At 38.7% G+C, this 20073-nt stretch overlaps 1 protein-coding gene across 1 annotated transcript; it reads right to left on the bottom strand.

The window, feature by feature from the left end:
- Nucleotides 1-4426: 4426 nt before the first annotated feature.
- On the bottom strand, nucleotides 4427-6651 carry LOC139354806 (E3 SUMO-protein ligase ZBED1-like). The gene is made up of 5 exons (XM_070999050.1): nucleotides 6460-6651; nucleotides 6296-6362; nucleotides 6080-6228; nucleotides 5814-6014; nucleotides 4427-4875 (listed from the first exon to the last, which is right to left on the bottom strand). Exons 1-5 carry the CDS (start codon nucleotides 6613-6615, stop codon nucleotides 4840-4842), a joined length of 609 nt encoding a protein of 202 aa, XP_070855151.1. The 5' UTR covers nucleotides 6616-6651; the 3' UTR covers nucleotides 4427-4839.
- Between the last annotated feature and the right edge of the window lie 13422 nt (nucleotides 6652-20073).

Consider the following 20073-nt stretch of genomic DNA (forward strand, 5'->3'; position numbering starts at 1 on the left):
CGCTCTCTCGATACTCTCTACCCAGTGACTCCCTTTGCTCCGCAAATTTATCGTCGATCAGCTGCAACAGTTCCATGTTGATTTCCTTCCGTTGACTCGTGAATTTTGCATCAATTTGTTGCAGCAATTGTGTGTCCGACGTGCAACTACCTTGATTTCGGTACTCGACTTTTCACTCCTTAGTCGCTTTGATGCACTCATACTGTTGTTGTTTTGATCAATTTTGAGTGATTTGTGTAATTGTATAAGTTATTGATTTGAGTGTGTTTTCGGTAGTTTTCAGTCCTTGTGCACTGCAGTATATGTGCGTGAATGTTTCCTTTCTTTTATCTTTACACTTTCGACCAAAAGAAATGTGTTTTAAGTGTTTTTAAACAAAAGTATGGAGATTACACGCACGATTTGAACGCTAAATGATCATAGACCACAGGCGGCTTATAGTCCGATAGAAATTGTTAATGTTTCTAGATTTTAAAGACTTTTTGAGGGACTGTTTCGGGAGCTCTGCAAAAACGCGACTTTCCTTTTGCTACTTTTTATCTTGCCTCTTTTTGAGTGCTTGATTTTCACTTGTTATCCAATTGTATTATTTGAGGATATTGGTCCTAGGTTATGCATGAGATCACTTTAGCTTTGGTTGGCTCGATTAACACATTTATATTGCATCACTACTTTCTCCGACGTATGCTATTGGTCGCTACGCTCTGAACGGATGGTTCCTACAGCTGAACAAATTTCAGGAGCATGGAGATCACGGATACTGCGTCCACAAACATCGCAGTATGTCGGATGTCGTCCTTATTGTTGATCTTCTCCACGTTCTTTGATGACAATAGCGGCGCTGGTTCGGCACAAGATTATTTCGAGCTGCAATTGTGTTCTCCTCAAGGACTGTTGTATATGGTGGCTGGTCCTGGTGGCAGAAGACTCCATGGACGACTGCCCCAGGGAAAGTCGCCTTCCCTCGAAGCTGCCGGCTTCCGTCAGCAAGACACCCAAATGGATTCTCTTCTTTCCCTATTTGTCTAAGGTCTTTTATAGCAGACTAGAGCTTTTACTTGGCTGCGGGTATGGATCGGATAAACTAGGTGTTCCCACCTAGAATTACTGTTTCTTGATATCTGCTATCTTGGGAGTCAACGGCCGGCTGTTGCCCTTTGCCAGCTACCGGAGTATGGTTACCAATAGGTTGATAGTGGCCGTTGTTCTGACCACGCGACACCCGAGAATTGCCGAATTGCTTTTTCTTCTGCCTTTACCAGTATGAGTATGGTTAGTCACATGCACCCCTCCCCCTGGCTAAAGATTCGTCGTTGTTTCTCTATGTGAATCTTTCTATGTGGAGGGCGTACGTAACAAACTCAAAAAAAGTTTGCCACGCCCACTTTAACACCCACAAACCGCCCACAAACTTAAAAAAATCGATAGAGAATTGCGATTTCAGATCTAGATTCCGTAGCCTTGTACAAATCGATAGAGAATTGCGATTTCAGATCTAGATTCCGTAGCCTTGTGCAGTTTCAGTTTGTTACGCGAAGATGCCACGCCCACATTAACGCCCACAAGCCGCCCAAATCTGTGGTGCCCACAATTTTTATGCTAGATAAAAAATTCTAACTGAAATGTATTAGTCTTGTTAATACCTATCGATTGATTTAAAAAAAAGTTTGCCACGCCCACTTCATGCTAGAAAAAAATTCGAACTGAAATGTATTAGTCTTGTTAACATCGATTGACCCAAAAAATAGTTTGCAACGCCCACTGTAACGCCCACAAATCGCCCAAACCTGTGACGCCCACAGTTTTCATGCAAGATAAAATTGTTAACTGAAATGTATTGGTCTCGTCAATACCTATCGATTAATCCAAAAAAAAATTTGCCACGCCCACTCTAACGCCCATAACGCTTAAATCTGTCTAGCGCCGGTAGGTGGCGCATTTTAATCTCGCTTTGCTGCTTGCATATCTCCATATAGCTGAGTAACGGGTATCTGATAGTCGAGGTACTCGACTATAGCGTTCTTCCTTGTTTAACATATAATCTTATACTATTGGGAATATAATTTTTTTATTTTTCAGAATTTCGAATTCAATAATTATAACTGGAAGGGTATACAAGCCTCGGCTTGCCGAAGCTAACTTCCTTTCTTGTTTTTTGTTTATCAATGGTAAATTAAAAACATTATCTTCAACATATTCTGATGTATATTCTGCTTTATATAGTCATGGTTAAAACTGTACATCTTATATTTTGATAATTCTGGAACGGTGAAACCAATATAGGCAGGTTTATCATAAAGAACATGCACATTTTTCATTTGTATTGCTAACATATTATCGGTAAATTGTAATGCATTCCTAAAATTAAAGTTTGCGATAAGTGCCCTAACTCCTAATTATACCCGTTACTCGTAGAGTAAAAGGGTATACTAAACTCGTCGGAAAGTATGTAGCAGGCAGAAGGAAGCGTTTTCGACCCCATAAAGTATATATATTCTTGATCGGGATCACTAGCCGAGTCGATCTAATCATGTCCGTCTGTCTGTCAGTCCGTGTGTCTGTCCGTCCGGATGAACGCTGAGATCTCGGACACTATAGGGCCTAGATTATTAAGATTTGGCGTGCAGATTCCTGAGCTTCTTCAGCAGCGCAAGTTTGTTTCAGCAATTTGCGACGCCCACTCTTACGCCCACAAACCGCCCAAAACTGTGGCTCCTACAGTTTTAATGCTAGAATACAAAGAATATTGACGAGACCAATACATTTTAGTTAACATTTTTTATCTTGCATGAAAACTGTGGGCGTCACAGACTTGGTCGATTTGTGGGCGTTACAGTGGGCCTGGCAAATTTTATTTGAACCAATCGATAGGTATTGACGAGACCAATACATTTCAGTTAAATTTTTTTATCTAGCATGAACATTGTGGGCGTCACAGGTTTTCGCGGCTTGTGGGCGTTAAAGTGGGCGTGGCAAACTTTTTTTTGGGTCAATCGATAGGTATTGATGAGATCAATACATTTCAGTTAAAATTTTCTATCTATCATCAAAACTGTAAGAGCGACAGTTTTGGGCGGTTTGTGGGCGTAAGAGTGGGCGTGGCACATTGCTGAAACAAACTTGCGCTGCGTAAGAAGCTCAGGAATCTGCACGCCAAATCTCAATAGCCTAGCTCCCATAGTTTCCGAGATCTCAGCGTTCATCCGGACGGACAGACAGACGGACAGACGGACAGACGGACATGGCTAGATCGACTCGGCTAGTGATCCTGATCAAGAATATATATACTTTATGGGGTCGGAAACGCTTACTTCTGCCTGTTACATACTTTCCGACGAATCTAGTATACCCTTTTACTCTACGAATAACGGGTATAATGAATCTAAAAATCGAAGTTCTAAAAATTCATTTTTGCTTATCACAGTTTTCTTTGATATGGATATTTCGCCATCAATTTTTGATAATTCTTTCACAAATAAATGACCATCGTATGCTGAGAGATTATTGGGAATATTTTTCGCAATTTATAGTTTATATTACAATTGTTATGAGCCACATATTTACCTGTGAAGTGGCGACGATCTAAAACTTTTTTGCATTTATCAGTGAAAAAATTTCCACATATACTAAAATTTAGTTCTGAGTGAATTGAATCTAGTTGTTAGACTGATAGCGGATTTAACGGCATATTTATCTTTAAGTGATTTTCATATAACTTTAAACAATCTCTATACATGCTGTCTATAAAATGCGATGCACAATCTTCACCATGATATATTCGATATATATCCAAGTTATTATCAAATGAACATATTATATAATAACTATATGCGTACGTTATATGCTTTTGAATTAGATTTACGTTATCCGAACTTTTAATATCTAATATAATAATATACGACAAAAAGAGCATCTAATTGATTTTTAAAATTTTTAAATCTAAGCATCGAATTGTTATTGACGGCATCTCAGTTATAATTTATTACACTCCATACTATGTTTTTTCAGTTTGCTGCTATCGTCGAAATTCTGAAAACAGTTTGTACATAGATGCATTTTCCTCTCACTTTTCGTCATTTGTTTGCTTAGTAATCTAATGGAGGAGAGGGAAGAAAATAGGGTTGTCAGATATTTAAAAAAATATCGTATCGATGATATTTTTTTTATCATAAAAAATGATAATATTATTTAAAATATCACTAAAAAATATCGATATATTTGACATTTTTTTGTAGTTATTTTTTTCCCAAGTCAAAAAAACAATAAGTGTTTAAAACTAATAATACTTTATATATATTCTCAATGTAATAATAAATCATTAAATTTTCAATTTGCAGTTCATACATATTCTCAAATTAATCATAATAATACTTCATTAAATTCTTAACATAATAATAATAGTACAGATAATTGTTCATTGTTCATAAATATTCTCAACTTAATAATAATACAGTTAATATATTCCAGATATAATAGAAATTATAATAATACTTATATAATGATACTGATATATGTTTTAATTTTATTTCCAATGTGACGACTTCATCGATTTGAGGAAAACTCTTTGTGTGATGTGTGCATCCGTCATACGGCTCCTGGAGTCGCACACCACGCATTTTATAGCGGACGCCAACTGCTCGGAAGGTACCGAGCTACCCGGGGTAACAAGGTACCTCATGGCGAGTTTATAAAGGCTTGGCATGGTTGATTTATGAGGTTTCCATATCTCCATAGGATTGTTTTCCCAAGCTGCTTGCGGCAAGCTGAAGTATAACTTGAGCTCCTTGTTCTCTTTATTGTCATCGTGCATGTCCCTTTGAGTTGAGTAATTGTGGGAGCTCATAAAATCGTCAAAATCTTCTTGTTTCTCAACATCTGAAATTTTTTAAAATTAAAATAATTAGTATGTGTTTTTCTAATGTTAAACTAAGTTTGAAATTTTATAATATTAAACTTAAATAATTAGTTTTACGTTATTTCGTTAGTTATTTTTTCGAAGATCTTAACTAGCGCCTTCTTGGCTCGATTTCCCTTGTCTGTCTCCAAGCTCGATTTGTTTGTTCTATTTGCTAATAGCGGTATTAGTGGAATTACTAGGCTTGCAGTGACGTATTGTTGACCACTTATCTGCTCTGTCGCTGTTTTGTACGGCTGGAAGAGTCTACACAAGTCCCTGCAAATATTCAGCTCTAAAGCATTTAGCATTTCGGGTAATCCCTTCACACGTTGTAACTTGTTAATTAAGATAACTGCAACTTTGTTGGCTAAGCCCAAAAAGGATTCCATCATATCCTGGCAGGAATTCCATCGCTTATCTACGTTTTGGATAATAGTCTTAATTTTTCCTTCCGCAATGCCCTCATCAGCTTGTGCCTTTCTTAATTGGTCCATCATAGACGTACTATGCTTGAAATGCATAACAATTCGCGTTATTTTATCCATAATGTTCGTAAATGAATAAATATCTTTAATGGTATCATCAACGATCAAATTAATGCAGTGTGCGAGGCACGGCACATGCTTTCCAAGCCCCAAAAAAAGTTTCGCGGCGCACGGTTACTAGCGCTATCTGTAGTAAGAGTGGTCCACTCGACCCGGTCTATACAAAATTCCGCGCACGCCTCTTCCAGCAAGGTACAAATATATTCACTGGTATGCGACTAAATTTAACGTATGCGACAAAGAAGTATGTTTTTAAAAAATGTTTTTTGATAAGTAAATGAGAAACAAGTAACCACAAAGCACAAGACAAACACGATAAACAATGGACGACAAAACACATGTAAAATACAAATATTTAAATTTAAAGAAACCTGATCCATTCTTGTAGAATTAAGGCGTATAGTGTTTAGAGACTCTTTATAAACGAAATGAGCAGTGACTGTCAGAAAAGAGCGACTTGAATTCGGAACAGTAACTGCGTCGCAGGTAAACGCTACGTCCGGCACAGCGCTCAACATTGCATTCACTGTTTCCACACACTGCCTGTATTTATCCTCAATCATTGTTGTAATCTGGAAAAAGAATATACATATATTAGTGATGGTATAATAGTACATAAAAATGTATTAATACTTGCCTTGGTTCTGCAAGGAATTTTGAAATGCGGTACACATTTGTTTAGCATTCCTCTGAAACCTTCTTCTTCGACGCATCGCACTGGTATGTTGTCCTTGCATATCATATATACAATTGCGTCAGCAATCTCCTTTGACTTATACCCGTCTTCTAAAATAAAAATAATGAGAAGTTTTCATTTTTTACAAAACAACTAGTGGTTTTTAATCACACTTACCTTTAAAAGCCTCAGTACTCTTGAAAGATTCGCTTATTGTTGGAACTTTTTCAATATTTGTTGCCAACTAAAAATTGAAAAGAATTAAAGTATGTATGTTAAGAACCACATGGATTTACGCGGCTGTTGTCAAATTCCAGTATTATATGAGCACAAAAACGTACCTTCTTCTGCGCACATTTTGCGAAAACATCGGAATTTTTGTTTTTGAGGTGCGAAGTCAAGTTGATAGAGTTTCCACTTGTTTTAATAACTCTTTCGCAGAGTTTGCACTTTGCCGTACAGTTTTTTATATCGGTATAATTGAATATTATGTTCATTTTCTACCCGGTAACGCTTAGGAATTCAGAGTAATCAAAGTTTTACTTTGATACCAAAAACTTTGGTACCAAAAAATATGAAACAAAATATCGATATTGCGATATTTGGGCAAGCTCAAAATCACGATATATATATAAATCATGTTAAGAAAAACTATCGATATATCGATATTTTGATATATTATCAACAACCTTAGTTAATATATGTGTGTGTATGTGTGTGTGTATATGTTAGGATTTTAATTAATTCTTTGTGTTTTAATTTTGTTAAATTGCGTGGAATGTGCCACTTGTGGTGTGTAGATTATGCCTCCGATCGGAAAGATCAAAATTATAAATATATATGCAGGGTCCTCTTTTTAGAAAAGATAACTCTGACTTAAATAGTATGATGATATGCTTTATTCACATTCGACTGATTAACTTAGGTTTTACAAAAATATACGTGTGCTAATGAACTGTACTTTGCGAGATTCTGGCAGCGAGTGAGTATGGCGGTGTGTTGACACTTTTCACTCACGTTGCAACTGGGTATCGAATACAACTTAGAAATATCGAGTATTACTCAGGAACATCGAGTACAGAAAGGGAAAGATATTAGATCAGTAGGTGAAGCCGCTTCTAGTGGTCCTTGTCTCTCCAGTATCGCATCCCACAATCGGCCCTCCTGACGCAGGATTCGTCCCGAATGCCTTCATGTACTCTGTGACGGTTGATGTCTTATAAGGCCCATCACCTTCTCCTACCCTTTCAACTTCGTATCTTTCACGGTTTCCTACTCTGACTACTTTATACGGCCCTAGCTACTTTCCTTTCAATTTCAAACCAGTACCATACTGGGTGCGTTTAATGGCTACCAAATCGTTTAACTGGAACTTCTTTTCGACCTTTCTTTTTGCATCAAAATCTTTCTTGTTTTCCGCTTGGATACTCTGAATGTTTTCCCTTGCTTCCTTCCTCAGTTTGTCGCGTTCATCATCTAACTCTGAAATCAAACAATTCTGTATCAATGTCTTGAGCTGGACATCTCCTGAGATACGCATATCTAATCCTGTTAGCAGTTTGAATGGTGAAACTTTGGTACTCCTTGGCTCAGTGTTGTTTATGATCTGCTGTACCTTACCTAAGCACCCTGGGCTTTCAAGGCTTAGTTTTGAGAGCATCGGAACAACTATTTTATGCATGCGTTCTACTTGTCCGTTTCCCCTTGGTACGCCTGTTGCTATCAGCAAATGTTGGATCTTCTCCCTATCGCAGTACTCCTTGAACAGGTGGGATGTGAATGCAGCTCCACGATCTGACACTATCCAATACGGATTTCCAAAACAAACAGCCTGACGCTCCACACAAGTCACTACTTCTTCAACCCCTGTGCTTCGTGTAGGATACAACCATACGTATTTGGAAAAGGCATCTACAATCACGAAGATGTGATTATATCGTTTTTTGGTTAGCTCCATCGGACCAACATGATCTACATGGTATGTGACGAGCGGCTTGTCTCCTTTGTCTATTGGTGTAAGGAACCCTTCTTGCCTACCAGCCTTCGCATTCACAAGGATGCACTCTACGCAGCTATCGACCACTCGCGCTACTTTCTCTTTTAGCTTCGGAATGTAAGACGACTTCTCGATCAAATCCTGAGTTTTCTTGGATGAGAAGTGTCCTTGCTTGTGACTGTTCTGGATGATTTCGGTTTCCATGAGTGAAGGAACTACTAGCAACTCTTTGTTAGGATCCTTGAACAGAACTTCGTTCACTATGTAGAAGTCTTCATAGCCTTTGGTCTCAACGACACTTTTGAGCACCTTTGTCCAATCATCTAATAGTTGTGCTCCCCGCAAACGATGAAACAAACTGTCAGTTACCCTGTCACACCCTACTCAACGCATCAACATGTCTCATCTTCGAACCTGACCTGTGTTCTATTTCGTAGTCGAAATCTTGTAGGTACATCGCCCATCTAGACCGGGAACTCTTTCTTCTTCATGGTCATGGTAAAGGCGTTACAGTCCGTAATAATTTTAAACTTTTTCCTTAGAACGTACACCCGCCACTTTACCAAGGCTCCGATAACTGCAAGTACTTCCAATTCATAGGAATGATACTTTTCCTCACATGGCTTGGTATTACTGCTCATGTAGAAAACTGGATGCCACAAGTTATCACAGGGATCTTGTTGAAGTAAAACGGCTCCAAATCCGAACTTGGATGCATCGGTATGAATTTCTGTGTCAAACGAATGATTATAGAGCTTCAGAACTGGTACACTGATCATCGCTTCTTTAAGCTTTTTGAATGCTGCTAACTGCTGGTCTTGAAACTTGAATCTCACCTCCTTGCGCAACATGTCGGACAACGGCTTGGCAATTACGGCGTATCCTTCCACAAACCTACGGAAGTATGACGTCAATCCTAAGAATCTTTGGACTCCTTTCTTGTCGCGCGGAATCGGAAAACTGCAACTGCTTGAGTTTTCTCATTACCTGGCTTGATGGTACCGTTTTCAACGACATAGCCTAAGAAGTTAACTTTGCGCTTCAACACCTGACATTTACTCCAATTTATGCGCAAGCCATTTCCTTGTGCCACTTCCAAAACTCGCTTCAACTTCTGCACGCCCTCATCGATACTCTTGCTCGTAATGATCACATCGTCCATGTATACAACCGCGTCCTCGTTCTTAATCGAATCACGCATAACTGCATGATAAACCTGGTAAACACTGCTGGAGAGTTTGTTATACCGAAGGGTACAAACAGGAACTCATACTGACCACTCTGAGTTACGAACGATGTATACTTTTGGGATTCTGGCGAAACAGGCACGTGAAAGAAACCATTAGTCAAATCTAGAGTTGTAAAAAATTGTCCACCTTGTAGCTTTTCGATCACACAGAAGTTATCTCGGACAATCTTTTCATTTAACTTTCGGTAATCGCAACACAAGCGCTTCTTCCCGTTCTTCTTATCTACAAGCACCACTGGCGAAGCAAACTCGGATGTACTAGGCTTGATTATCCCTTCCTCTAGCCATTCTTGAACCTGATCATCGACAATTTTCTGATCGCAATAAGCTAATCGTCTCGGATGTTGGAAAACAGGCAACTCGTCTGTCAACAAGATCTTCATCTCGACTGGTGAAGTGAGATTACTTTTTGGCTTGTAACTTTCGATTAATGATTCCACTTCAGAAGCTACTTCCTGACTCAAGTGCTCCAAATCTAAAACTGTCTTAGAGTCTTTTGTGCTGATCATGCACAGACTTTCGAATTCGCTAATTAGCTGCATACAAGTACTTTGCCCTGCCTGATTGTTGTCTGATCCTGTCGTTGGTCTTTGCTGAACACTTCGAACTCTTGGCAAAAATATAGTGCCAGACTTGGTTACCATCATGTCAACGCTGTTTAAGATTGTTGTGCCTAAGATTGCTTCAAACTTCATATCATCATCAGGTATGACATGAAACTCGACTGGCATGTCGATTCCATCGATAACGACCTTTGTAACGAAGCTTCCGAATGTTAGCACTTGACTTTCTCCGATACTTGTCAAAACTCTCTGACGACCCATCAGACTGCCTACTCCAACACCTAGCTTCAAGAATACACGCCTACGCATCAAACACAGTTCAGCACCTGTGTCCACAAGTCCCTTGAATTCTGAATTCCTGCAAATCACAGATTTCAATTCCAAGCTCGAAGAAAAGGGCTCACGCGATGGTTGTGAAACGACTTTATCGTCCTGGACGACATTGGTTGCTCTCTCTATTTTGACCTGTACTTCTGCTTTACATTGCGCTGCTCGGTGTCCTGGTTGATCGCATTTGAAACATTTCTCCTTTACGGGACAGTCTTCCTTCATGTGCGACGAATCTCCGCACCGAAAACATTTCCTAACTGATCCAGCTACCGTATCTTGTTTTGTGTCGTGCACAGCCTTGCTACCCTGTAAACCATACTAGTTTACTGGTTTGAAAGATCCACGTGAGTTTTGATACGCGTCGATTTGTAGCTTTAGATCCTTGAGGTTTCTGGCCTGGTATAGCATTGCTTTATTTGATCTAACATCTGGGATACCCTCAACGAAATACTCGATCAAACTTTCTTCCTCCAAACAAATGGGCTTTGCAATTTCCATAAGTGCATAAAGGAACTCAAGGATTCACCCTTATGCTGCTGTCGTTTTCCCAACCTGCGATGAACTTCTGCTGAGGATAACTTGATTCCAAACTCCTCCAACAAAGCTGATTTCAAACTTGCCCAGTCTTTGATATTTCTCTGGCTACGCACAAACATCTTTGCTGCTCCACTAAGCAACTGTTTTGCATACACAAACAACTGTAAAGGGTTTCACTCAACTGTAGCTGCACAATCTTCCAACTCTCCTATCCATTGGTTTATATCTGGGGAACTCGACCCAGAAAACTGCGAGACACTGTCCTCTACATCTTTCAACGTGAACCATGATCTACCCTGCCTTTCATTTCCTAGTCCTTGATGCCAACCTGCTGCGTTTGGCCGATTTATAGTGGTTTCTGCGGACGTTACTGATACACCATCTTCACCATTATCCTCCGTTTCTGACTCACCATCGTTGTTTAGACCGTAGTAGGTCAACAACCTCCCTTGCAATTCAGCTTTCAATCCAGTCGTACCCAATTGCAACTCCGACAACTTCCGACGCAACGCAATGCCAAGATCTCGTTTCTCTCCATTTTACAACTTGGTCCTGTAGATTATTAAGATTAAAGAATGCTTTCTTAAATTTAGTATCAAAATCAAATTGTAAATAGCTTAACCACCCTGTCTCTGGAACTGCTTGATTTCAATGTTACCCCACTACTTTACAAACGACTTGAAATAAACTTTCCGGCAACATTCCGCCAAAAGTTCAGCCACTCGCTCAATGATGTCGCTTTTGTTCGTCGTCGTCTTTCCTTCCCACGCTTCCCGCTTTTGTAGCGTCACACATACAATGAAAACTTTTTTTCAGCTGGAACTTTCTGAAAGCTTTCGTCTGCTGCCGAGATCTGTGCACCAGCCTTCCGCTTGCACAATCCTGCACGCATGCTCCGATGACCACAGCAGGTCCAATGTCTTGCTCGCTGTGTCTCCACTGCTTCCAGCCCGTGTCTGCTGCTTCTCCTATGTCTCCAGCCACGATCCGCTGCCTCCTAATCCTTCCAGCACTTCGTCCGCTAGTTCTCCAAGTTCTTGCTTTTGCAGAAGCTACCAACTGTGTCTGCTTTCTGCGCCAGCCTTCTTTGTTACACTCCAGCCAAATTGCTTATGACGATTTGAAGATATCTAGCCGATTTTCTCAATTTCACCAGCTCTCTGCATACGCACTCCACGTGTTTTTGCCAAGGTGAAAGTTCTGTCGAATGGTAGGCTATATCTCGCTTAAGCCCCCAAAAATTGCAGGGTCCTCTTTTCAGAAAAAATAACTCTGACTAAAATAGTATGATGATATGCTTTATTCACATTCGATTGATTAACTAAGCGAGTGAGTATGGCGGTGCGTTGCCACTTTTCACTCTCGTTGCAACTGGGTATCGAATACAACTTAGGAATATCGAGTGTTACTTAGGAAAAGAAATCCGGTTCGATTGTGACCATATGTTGGGGCGGGTCCGTGCCGAGAATCGTCCAAGTTTTTCCCAAAGAAATGGAACAGAGGGGTTGCGTTGACTTGCTTTGTGCTTCACTTTTTATTCTCGACTAAACTAACATGGCGTGAGCTTACTCTATCAGGTATACTAGGAACAGATAGTGCGGTCTTTAACCGGTTCGCAAACATCGACCAGTGATGCCCACACTTCGATGTTGCACTCTGCCTTGTTCGACATGAACAGATCCAAAGAATGAATGGATACGTTTAGTAACTCGTGCCTTATTTCAGGTCTCCAATTCCTCTTCAAAATGTCGACCTTTGTGAATTCCTTCAAAGGCACTTCCAATCCATCCATCATCTGTATAATTGCTTCGTAGGGACTGTCGAAATTTGCCCCCTCCTTTTGCTTGCGATCACGCAAAGCTTCCCTAATATCAACATCAGTACGAGTAGGTTAGGTTAGGTTAGAGCGGCTCCCAAATCATTGACACACTTAGTCCTTAAAGGTCCAATGTGGTACCGCGTGATCAGTACGAGTATCTCTAAATTGTTTTCTCAAAGCTTGACAAGCCACATCCCATCTCAGTGTTGGAGACGTCTTGTGGTTCAGACAAAATGTCTGGTCTTGCACATGAATAATACATAATTCTTATTTGCATATTTTCAAAATGATTAATTGCAGAAAATTATTCAATAATTGCACTTAAATAATTTTCATAATATGTCTTACAGTTTATTAGATTTACCAAAAGAGTTTCCCAATTATTAATATTAAATGACAGATCTATTTTTAAGATTAAGTATTAAGCTAGGATCGTCCTCGCGAGACATACCGGTGACCGACTCGCATTGGTCTGCCCCACCATTAAATTTAAGACATTCTAAGTCTGAAATTGATTATTTTCGATTTCCGCATCGAGAAGATCAATTTGGTGTTGAAACTTGGTTGTCTCCATCATCAGCTCGGTGATTCGATTTTCCACGTTTTCAATATCAAAGAGATGGGACTCTCTCTATTGATGCAATTTCTTTTACGCTCTTTGGATGGCCGTCACAGAACAGGCATGCGTCCGTAAGAAAATCATTTACATATTCCCAATTCGACTGCACTATTATTCCATGGAACGACGATCTCAACCTGCCTATAAAAATACGTACGGATACGTTGCGCAAGGTACCTAATAGTACTTATGATCATGCGAGGCCGACATCTAATTTGGATGTTGAGAATTCCTCTTCAGCAATATGCGCTGACTGGCAACCTGCTAGGGGCTTGCCTTCAGTAAAGTAAATAATGGCCTGAAAATATACTTTCATAATATATCCAGCATGAGAACTAAAACGCAATCTGTCTTTATGAATACTTCCAACAGTGACTATGACATTATCATACTGGTTGAGACATGGCTAAATTCTAACTTTAGTTCAAATGAATTCTTCGATCCTAAATTATTCCAAGTTTTTCGTAAAGATAGAGACTTCGGCAGAATGCAGTGCGAGAGAGGAGGTGGTGTCATAGTGGCTGTTAGCCGTAAATTCTGTTGCACTGTAATTCGACTCCTTAACGATGACTCCCTTCTGGACCAATTGGCGGTGACGGTGTCTGGCTCGTCCGGGAAGGTATCGATTGTGGCTTCCTATGTTCCACCTGGCGGTGATTCTGGGCTTTACCAGGCTCACTTAGACAACATCTCTAACATCCATGCCAGCTTGGAGGACTCTGATGGCATATGTATGGCAGGAGACTTCGACCTCAGCTCTGTTTTTTGGACGTGGGACCCACAAGCATCTGCTACGGTGCCTGGAAATGTTCATCATTCACATGAAATAATTTTCATAGATGACTGTTTTAGTATGGACCTCACCCAAATTTATAATGTTTTCAATGATTTGAATAAGCTTCTGATTTAATCTTCATTAATTCTATTGTTCACTCTTACGTAACTCTGGCTGAATTTACGATTTCAAATTGTGTTGTACATCACAAACCCTTGTGCTTAAACATCGAGTTTAACAGCTATCTGCCATTCAATGATTCTAATACTAGATATATATTTGATCCCTCTAGCTTGAGTTCCCTAAAGGATTTCCTGCTATCCTTAAATTGGGGTGCCTTGCTATCGAACCCTTGCATAGAAACTAATTATAAAACCTTTCTTTCAACGATTAGAAATACTCTTGACAGCATTCAACAATGTCGTATGGTGATGTTGTTGCTTCCACTGAGGCCGCTATCGCAAATTTGTTTGCTGCCTTTTTTTCCTCGAACATAGAACCTTCCGATGATTGGTATGACCTGGAAACTTTAAATTCAATTGCAGAAATTTGAGACATTGGAAGCCTGGACATATCGTATGATAACATTTCTAAAGCAATTAGTTATTTTGATGATTCCCCAAGACTAGACTTTGATGGAATTTCTTCATTCTTCCTTAAGAATTGTATTGTCAGTCCTTACCTACCCCTGTTCTCTGTTCTCTTCTTCCGTGTCTCAAGGAAGATTCCCAGTTAGATCAAAAATTTCTAGAGTCACCCCGGTCCATAAAGGAGGAAGTAAATTTGATATTTCTAACTATAGGCCAATTGCTAGGATCAGCAACATAGCTAAATTGTTCAAAAGAATAATTTTCAAAAAATTATCTTTCTTAATAAAGTCTTACATCGAACCTAATCACCATGGCTTCATGCCCGGTCGATCTACGACGACCAACTTGGCTGTCTTTACCAATCACTGTATAAATGCATTTGAGGATCATTTACACAGGGGCAAGAGCCCCGGGCGCCAAATCTGAGAGGCGCTGAATCGAGTAGCAATATATGTTTCGAGAATTCATATTTTCCCGCGGCGCTGCGCATGTAACGCTCCCTATAGAATACAAGTGTAAGTGTTTTATGATGTGATCAAAAGGAAAAGGGGACGCTCGAAACGTCATAATAAACTATCTTGCTTAGAGAGAGAGAGAGAGAGAGAGCGAGCAGTATACGTGTTAGGTTATGAGCGCGTTTGTTTACATACATTCCAATCAAGGCAGTGTTTATACCCGTTACTCGTAGAGTAAAAGGGTATACTAGATTCGTCGGAAAGTATGTAACAGGCAGAAGGGAGCGTTTCCGACCCCATAAAGAATATATATTCTTGATCAGGATCACTAGCCGAGTCGATCTAGCCATGTCCGTCTGTCCGTCTGTCCGTCTGTCCGTCTGTCCGTCTGTCCGTATGAACGCTGAGATCTCGGAAACTATGAGAGTTACAATACTGGGATTAGGCACGCAGATTCCTGAGATTCCTGCGCAGCGCAAGTTTGTTTCAGTAGAGTGCCACGCCCACTCTAACGCCCACAAACCGCCCAAAACTGTGGCTCCTACAGTTTTGATGCTAGATAGAAAATTTTAACTGAAATGTAATGTTCTCATCAATACCTATCGATTGACCCAAAAAAAAATTTGCCACGCCCACTTTAACGCCCACAAACCGCAAAACCCTGTGACGCCCACAATTTTCATGCTAGATAAAAAATTTTAACTGAAATGTATTGGTCTCGTCAATACCTATCGATTGATCCAAAAAAAAATTTGCCACGCCCACTTTAACGCCCACAAACCGCAAAACCCTGTGACGCCCACAATTTTCATGCTAGATAAAAAATTTTAACTGAAATGTATTGGTCTCGTCAATACCTATCGATTGATCCAAAAAAAAATTTGCCACGCCCACTCTAACGCCCATAACGCTTAAATCTGTATACCGCCGGTAGGTGGCGCATTTTAATCTCGCTTTGCTGCTTGCATATCTCCATTTAGCTGAGTAACGGGTATCTGATAGTCGAGGTACTCGACTATAGCGTTTTCCCTTGTTTTCTATTGCAACATTTAATCAAGGTACTTATGCTTCGATGTTATTTATCAAATATTGTTCACTGAACCTTCCATTTCTTGATGTTCTAAAAATATATTTCTACTATTTCAAATTAGGCGTGGAAAACACAAAAATGAAACGAATAAAACCAAGTGGTGCCCAGTTCAAAAAAATCCGGGCAAAAAAACAACGCACCGAAAATTTGTCGAAAGAATTTATGTTAAATTACGTGAAAAGTCATAACAAGGAAACCTCAGACACCTCAAATAATCCTTCGGTTTCTGGACAAATCCAACACAGCATGTTATAGACGAGTGTACAAGCGATATTAAAAATGAGGTATGATGAAAGGTGGTGCAATATTTGGAATATGTTGTAATTTTTTTTTTAATGAACCAAATTGATTTTTTATTCAGGTGGAATCTTTATCAAAGGAGATTCCGGAGATAGAAAACGCTGGACAATCATCTGTTGGAATTGATAGTGAAAAACAAACAAAATACTCCTAATGTTATTCGTACAGCAAATAGGGAGGGGGCGGAATTTTTCGCTTTGCCCCGGGCGCCAGCAACCCTAGATCTGCCACTGTCTGTATACTCTGCTTTTGTCCGTTCTAGGGTTGAATATGCTTCCTTCATTTGAAATCCCTCGGGAAGTGTCCAGATCAATAGGATTGAGAGGTTGCAGAAAAAGTTTTTGAAGTTTGCAATCCTTGCATTTTACTGAACCGGCACCGCCCTATGATCGTCAGAGTTCCCTGCTTCACACTTGTTCCTTGAAGGATCGCCGTGCAACTGCTGGCCTTCTCTTTCTGAACGATCAGCTAGTAGGAAATATTGATTGTCCTTGCCTGTTGGGATGCATCAATTTTAATGTTCCTGCCAGTAATCTCCGTACCATGGTTCCATTCCTGGACCGTGCTGTAGGGACTAATTATGCTCGCAATGAGCCACTTCTGAGAGCTCTTAGATTGTTTAATTCTTTGCCTTCTAGCATTAGATTCAGCTGGGGGCCAATAAAGATATGCTAAGGCAAACCCATAGGGAATATTTTTAAAGTAATTTTTAATAATAGATTCAAGGTAATCGTATGTAGCCAGATAAGGATTCATCCATTGGCGATAAGTAAATAAATAAATAAATAAATAAACAATATTCCATGAATTTTTTCCATTACCTTGACCTTTGCGAGTGCATCGAGACATTTTAGTAATCCTTTGTAACAGCACTATTTGTATTGTTGGTACCAGTTATAAATGGTTCGCAAAAAAAAAAAAAACTTCCCCAATTTTTATGACTTTCTTTATGAAGGGATTATATTCCGTAAGCTATATTTTTATTACACTCCATACTATGTTTTTCCAGTTTGCTGCTATCGTCGAAATTCTGAAAACAGTTTTTACATAGATGCATTTTACTCTCACTTTTCGTCATTTGTTTGCCAAGTAATCTAATGGAGGAGAGGGAAGAAACTAGGGTTGTCAGATATTTAAAAAAATATCGTATCGATGATATTTTTTTTATCATAAAAAATGATAATATTATTTAAAATATCACTAAAAAATATCGATATATTTGACATTTTAGATATTTTTTTTTAGTTATTTTTTTCCCAAATCAAAAAAACAATAAGTGTTTAAAACAAATAATACTTTATATATATTCTCAATGTAATAATAAATCATTAAATTCTCAATTTGCAGTTCATACATATTCTCAAATTAATCATAATAATACTTCATTAAGTTCTTAATATAATAATAATAACACAGATAATTGTTCATTGTTCATAATTATTCTCAACTTAATAATAATACTGTTATTAGTTCATATATTCCAGATATAATAGAAATTATAATAATACTTATATAATGATACTGATATATGTTTTAATTTTATTTGCAATGTGACGACTTCAACGATTTGAGGAAATCTCTTTGTGTGATGTGGGCTTCCGTCACACGGCTCCTGGAGTCGCACACCACGCAATTTATAGCGGACGCCAACTGCTCGGAAGGTACCGAGCTACCCGGGGTAACAAGGTACCTCATGGCGAGTTTATAAAGGCTTGGAATGGTTGATTTATGAGATTTCCATATCTCCATAGGATTGTTTTCCCAAGCTGCTTGCGGCAAGCTGAAGTATAATTTGAGCTCCTTATTCTCCTTATTGTCATCGTGCATGTCCCTTTGAGTTGAGTAATTGTGGGAGCTCATAAAATCGTCAAAATCTTCTTGTTTCTCAACATCTAAAATTTTTAAAAATTTAAATAATTAGTATGTGTTTTTCTAATGTTAAACTAAATTTGAAATTTTATAATATTAAACTTAAATAATTAGTTTTACGTTATTTAGTTATTAAGTTTCTACACTTGGCCAAATTTTAACATGATGACATACCCTTCTTTCTTGGGCATTCAAATTGTTGCTGGAACGTCTGAAATCTTTTTTCGAAGATCTTAACTAGCGCCTCCTTGTCTCGATTTCCCTTGTCTGTATCCAAGCTCGATTTGTTTGTTCTATTTGCTAATAGCGATATTAGTGGAATTACTAGGCTTGCAGTGACGTATTGTTCACCATTTATCTGCTCTATCGCTGTTTTGTACGGCTGAAAGAGTCTACACAAGTCCCTGCAAATATTCAGCTCTAAAGCATTTAGCATTTCGGGTAATCCCTTCACACGTTCTAACTTGTTAATTAAGATAACTGCAACTTTGTTGGCTAAACCCAAAAAGGATTCCATTATATCCTGGCAGGAATTCCATCGCGTATCTACGTTTTGGATAATAGTCTTAATTTTTCCTTCCGCAATGCCCTCATCAGCTTGTGCCTTTCTTAATTGGTCCATCATAGACGTACTATGCTTGAAATGCGTAACAATTCGCTATATTTTATCCATAATGTTCGTAAATGAATAAATATCTTTAATGGTATCATCAACGACCAAATTAATGCAGTGTGCGAGGCAGTTTCATGCTTTCCAAGCCCCAAAAAAAGTTTCGCGGCGCACGGTTACTAGCGCTATCTGTAGTAAGAGTGGTCCACTCGACCCGGTCTATACGAAATTCCGCGCACGCCTCTTCCAGCAAGGTACAAGGAACGATCAGCTAGTAGGAAATATTGATTGTCCTTGCCTGTTGGGATGCATCAATTTTAATGTTCCTGCCAGTAATCTCCGTACCATGGTTCCATTCCTGGACCGTGCTGTAGGGACTAATTATGCTCGCAATGAGCCACTTCTGAGAGCTCTTAGATTGTTTAATTCTTTGCCTTCTAGCATTAGATTCAGCTGGGGGGCCAATAAAGATATGCTAAGGCAAACCCATAGGGAATATTTTTAAAGTAATTTTTAATAATAGATTTAAGGTAATCGTATGTAGCCAGATAAGGATTCATCCATTGGCGATAAGTAAATAAATAAATAAATAAATAAACAATATTCCATGAATTTTTTCCATTACCTTGACCTTTGCGAGTGCATCGAGACATTTTAGTAATCCTTTGTAACAGCACTATTTGTATTGTTGGTACCAGTTATAAATGGTTCGCAAAAAAAAAAAAAACTTCCCCAATTTTTATGACTTTCTTTATGAAGGGATTATATTCCGTAAGCTATATTTTTATTACACTCCATACTATGTTTTTCCAGTTTGCTGCTATCGTCGAAATTCTGAAAACAGTTTTTACATAGATGCATTTTACTCTCACTTTTCGTCATTTGTTTGCCAAGTAATCTAATGGAGGAGAGGGAAGAAACTAGGGTTGTCAGATATTTAAAAAAATATCGTATCGATGATATTTTTTTTATCATAAAAAATGATAATATTATTTAAAATATCACTAAAAAATATCGATATATTTGACATTTTAGATATTTTTTTTTAGTTATTTTTTTCCCAAATCAAAAAAACAATAAGTGTTTAAAACAAATAATACTTTATATATATTCTCAATGTAATAATAAATCATTAAATTCTCAATTTGCAGTT

Source organism: Drosophila suzukii, unplaced genomic scaffold (assembly GCF_043229965.1).
Source record: "Drosophila suzukii unplaced genomic scaffold, CBGP_Dsuzu_IsoJpt1.0 scf_23, whole genome shotgun sequence".
NCBI lineage: Eukaryota > Metazoa > Arthropoda > Insecta > Diptera > Drosophilidae > Drosophila > Drosophila suzukii.

Coding starts and splice junctions, on each gene's coding strand:
- LOC139354806 (XM_070999050.1), bottom strand. CDS start 6,615: ATGAACATAATATTCAATTATACCGATATAAAAAACTGTACGGCAAAG. Junction 6,363..6,459: donor CAAAATGTGCGCAGAAGAAG/GTACGTTTTTGT, acceptor TTCAATTTTTAG/TTGGCAACAAATATTGAAAA. Junction 4,876..5,813: donor ATTCTACAAGAATGGATCAG/GTTTCTTTAAAT, acceptor AAAAAATTTCAG/ATGTTGAGAAACAAGAAGAT.